Source organism: Alligator sinensis, unplaced genomic scaffold, assembly GCF_000455745.1.
Source record: "Alligator sinensis unplaced genomic scaffold, ASM45574v1 scaffold31_1, whole genome shotgun sequence".
NCBI lineage: Eukaryota > Metazoa > Chordata > Crocodylia > Alligatoridae > Alligator > Alligator sinensis.
Window position 1 is genome coordinate 1,521,831 of NW_005841884.1, and position 2,872 is coordinate 1,524,702.

The following is a 2,872-nucleotide window of genomic DNA, read 5'->3' on the forward strand; positions in this document are numbered from 1 at the left end:
TGTACATGTGATAACTTCTGGATCACTAGTAGGACGGACAGTGTTCTTGTTCCTTAGATTATTTGTTTGAATTCATTTGTGACTGGTCTTGTTTCAGATGGCTGTGTTGCACAACACGTGTGTGCGTGTCTACACTTTGCCTAATCCAAACCTGTTCCACCCAGCGGCAGCCTTTCTGTTGACTTGGTTAGACTGTGAATCAAGCCTGGTCTAAACAAAGTTGAAAGCTGAAAGTTTAATTAAGCTGAGTCCTTTTTAAAAAAAAATGGATTTAGTTAAGAATCTTCACCTGTTTGCACTGATATATTCAATTCATGTTTTGATCATAGTGATTTCCTCAATTTTATTTTCATTACCTTCTATTTCTTGGTAAACATAATTAATCCTTCTTTGCAACATTTCTGAAAGGTAAATAATTATCCCTGTTTTGTTTGCAATGCAGAGGTTAATTGACCTGGCCAAATCTAGTCAATGCTGGGAGTATAACATAGTTGATTCAGTCTCCTGTTCTAGTCATAGGACTACACTCCCACTTCCAGTAGACCTTTTCATGGATTAATTAGCGTAAAGGATTTTAAAATGTTGTATCCAATTGAGTGAGAGAACTTTTTTTTCTTTTTTCTTTCAGATTATGTTTCACACTATGTGCTGACTGTCTGTACTTACGGAAGATATTTAAAAGCAAGCAAAAACATTTTTTCCAAGATTTTGATTCCAGTGGAATCTGCTCTTTTTAGATTTTGTCTAGTGAATTAATTCCTGAAGCAATGCCTGTACAAGCTCCACAATGGACGGATTTTCTCTCCTGCCCAATTTGCACACAGACTTTCGACGAAACAATCCGGAAACCCATCAGTTTGGGCTGCGGTCACACTGTCTGCAAGATGTGCCTCAACAAGCTCCACCGTAAGGCATGCCCCTTTGACCAGACCACTATCAATACAGATATTGAGCTCCTTCCTGTGAACTCAGCATTGCTACAGCTAGTGGGCGCTCAGGTAATCATATTTCTCTGTTCTTTCAGCTTTTAAATAGGCAATTAATGAATGAAAAATGTTGGACTACAAACAGGTAGATGGATGTAGAGCCAATGTCCATCCATATGATATGGTCAGTTCCAGGGTCCTGGCTCTCCACATGATGAAAGAGTTGCCTAGGAAAATGATTTTTAACCAAATTCCCTGAGTCATGTTGCCTGTTACCTTTCTGTGATTCAGACAATCTACAGTATTTTGTAGCCATAAAAGATTGTGGAATTTGGAATCCTGCGGGGGGGAAAAAACCCTTGTTTTGTTGTAGGCATGAACCAGCATAGGGGAAGGGGACTATTTTATAGGGCTACTACATTGAGGCACATTGAAGGAGTTGTTTACTAGTGAACAAACTTTTGCCATTTTTAGTCTTCCATATCTACCTGGTGCTCCATCTAGTTCAGGGGCAAAATATGGCCCACAGGCTGGATCTGGCCTACAAGGCTATTCAGTGTGGCCCATGGGGCTCCTAAAAAAAATTTAAATTTAAAATGCATCTGTCCTTGGTTCCTGTCAAAAATGACAGGAACCAGGGGCAGTAGGATCCAGGGGAATTCTCAGTGGGCTCCTGCAACAGCAGGGCCTGCCTGACCCTGCCCCCCCAGCCAGAAGCCGTAGCAGGGGCTTCTGGCCTGGGACCACATGGCTGCCGTGCTCCAGAACCACAGATAAAGTGGGGGAGGGTGGAAGAGGATCCTGGGCAGGGAAGGAGTTCCTTCCAGCCTCCTTCTCACCTGTTCCTTCTATCCAAAAACAAAGCAGGTCATCAGTACAGTATCATATAACAACTATGATGCTTCCTTTTTGCTCCTGAAGCATGCTTTCCCCTACTGAATTTCCTGCTGCCAAGTTTCAACTAGATCAGGGGCGGGCAGTTATTTAGGGCAGAGGTTCACTTACCCAGTTTTGGCAAGCTGTTGAGAGCCGCATGGGTAGCCCTGCCCCTTGACAGGTCACCTGCCCCCTGGTCACCATCTTGGGACCAATGTCCCAGTGTCTTGGGACATATGTCCCAGGGCCAGCACTGGGAGCCCAGAGTGGGGCGCAGGCTGGCAGGGGTCTGTGGAGCCAGGTTGGGCTGCACCAGCAGGGAGAGGAAGGAGCTGGCTCAGCTCCATAGAGCCCCTGCCAGCTGGGACCCTGTACTCCTGCTGCCCTGCTCTGGGCCCCCTGGCACTGGTCCCAGGACACTGGTATGGGCCCTGTGCTCCTGCATCCTCTCACTCCTAGTGCCCCCTCATCCTCGCAGTACAGGCGGGTGGCAGTGCACAGCCCTGACCCCTTGCTTGCCAGCAGGGAAGGAACTGGTGCGGAGCGCGGGGAAAAGCAGCCCCTCCCCCGCCCCATAGCCGGTGCTTCCTGCTGCAGCTGCTCGCAGCCTGCACAGGGCTGTCTTGAGAAGGCACAGGCAGCCTTAGGCAGGCTGCAAGAGGCTGCAGCAGGGAGCCTGGGCCATGGGGCCGGGGGGGAGGAGGGTGCGCTTTTCCCCTGCACTCAGCACCAGCTTGTAACCCACCCCTGCTGCCAGCCTGGGCCCTGCCCCGGCTCCGGGCTTGCCCATCGGGGCTGCGCTGTGATGGGAGCAGCTGCAGCCCCCCTGCCTGCTGTGGTGGGCAGAGTTTTCTGCTGCTGCCCAACCAGAGCTCATGCGCTGGGCGCACCAGGGCAGTGGTGGCAGCCTGACTGCAGCCTACAGTGGCACGAGCTCCGGGTGGGCAGCAGCAGCAACAAATGCTGTCCGGCATGGCAAGTGAGGGGTCTGCAGCTGCTGCTGCTGCAGCACAGACTCCACAGGTGAGCTCGCAGCCAGTGCCAGGCCTAGGCTTGCAGCCGGGGCGGGT

At 50.2% G+C, this 2,872-nt stretch overlaps 1 protein-coding gene across 8 annotated transcripts in view; it reads left to right on the top strand.

Annotated features, from left to right (window-relative positions):
- The first annotated feature begins 633 nt into the window (after positions 1–633).
- The window catches only part of RC3H1 (ring finger and CCCH-type domains 1), a 54,568-nt gene continuing 52,329 nt past the window's right edge, over positions 634–2,872 (top strand). For all 8 annotated transcript variants that reach the window (XM_014516920.2, XM_006017713.3, XM_014516922.2 and 5 more), the window contains exon 1: positions 634–998. In XM_014516920.2, the coding sequence (XP_014372406.1) occupies positions 768–998 (231 nt within the window). In that variant the 5' untranslated portion in view covers positions 634–767. The remainder of the gene's footprint in view (positions 999–2,872) is intronic.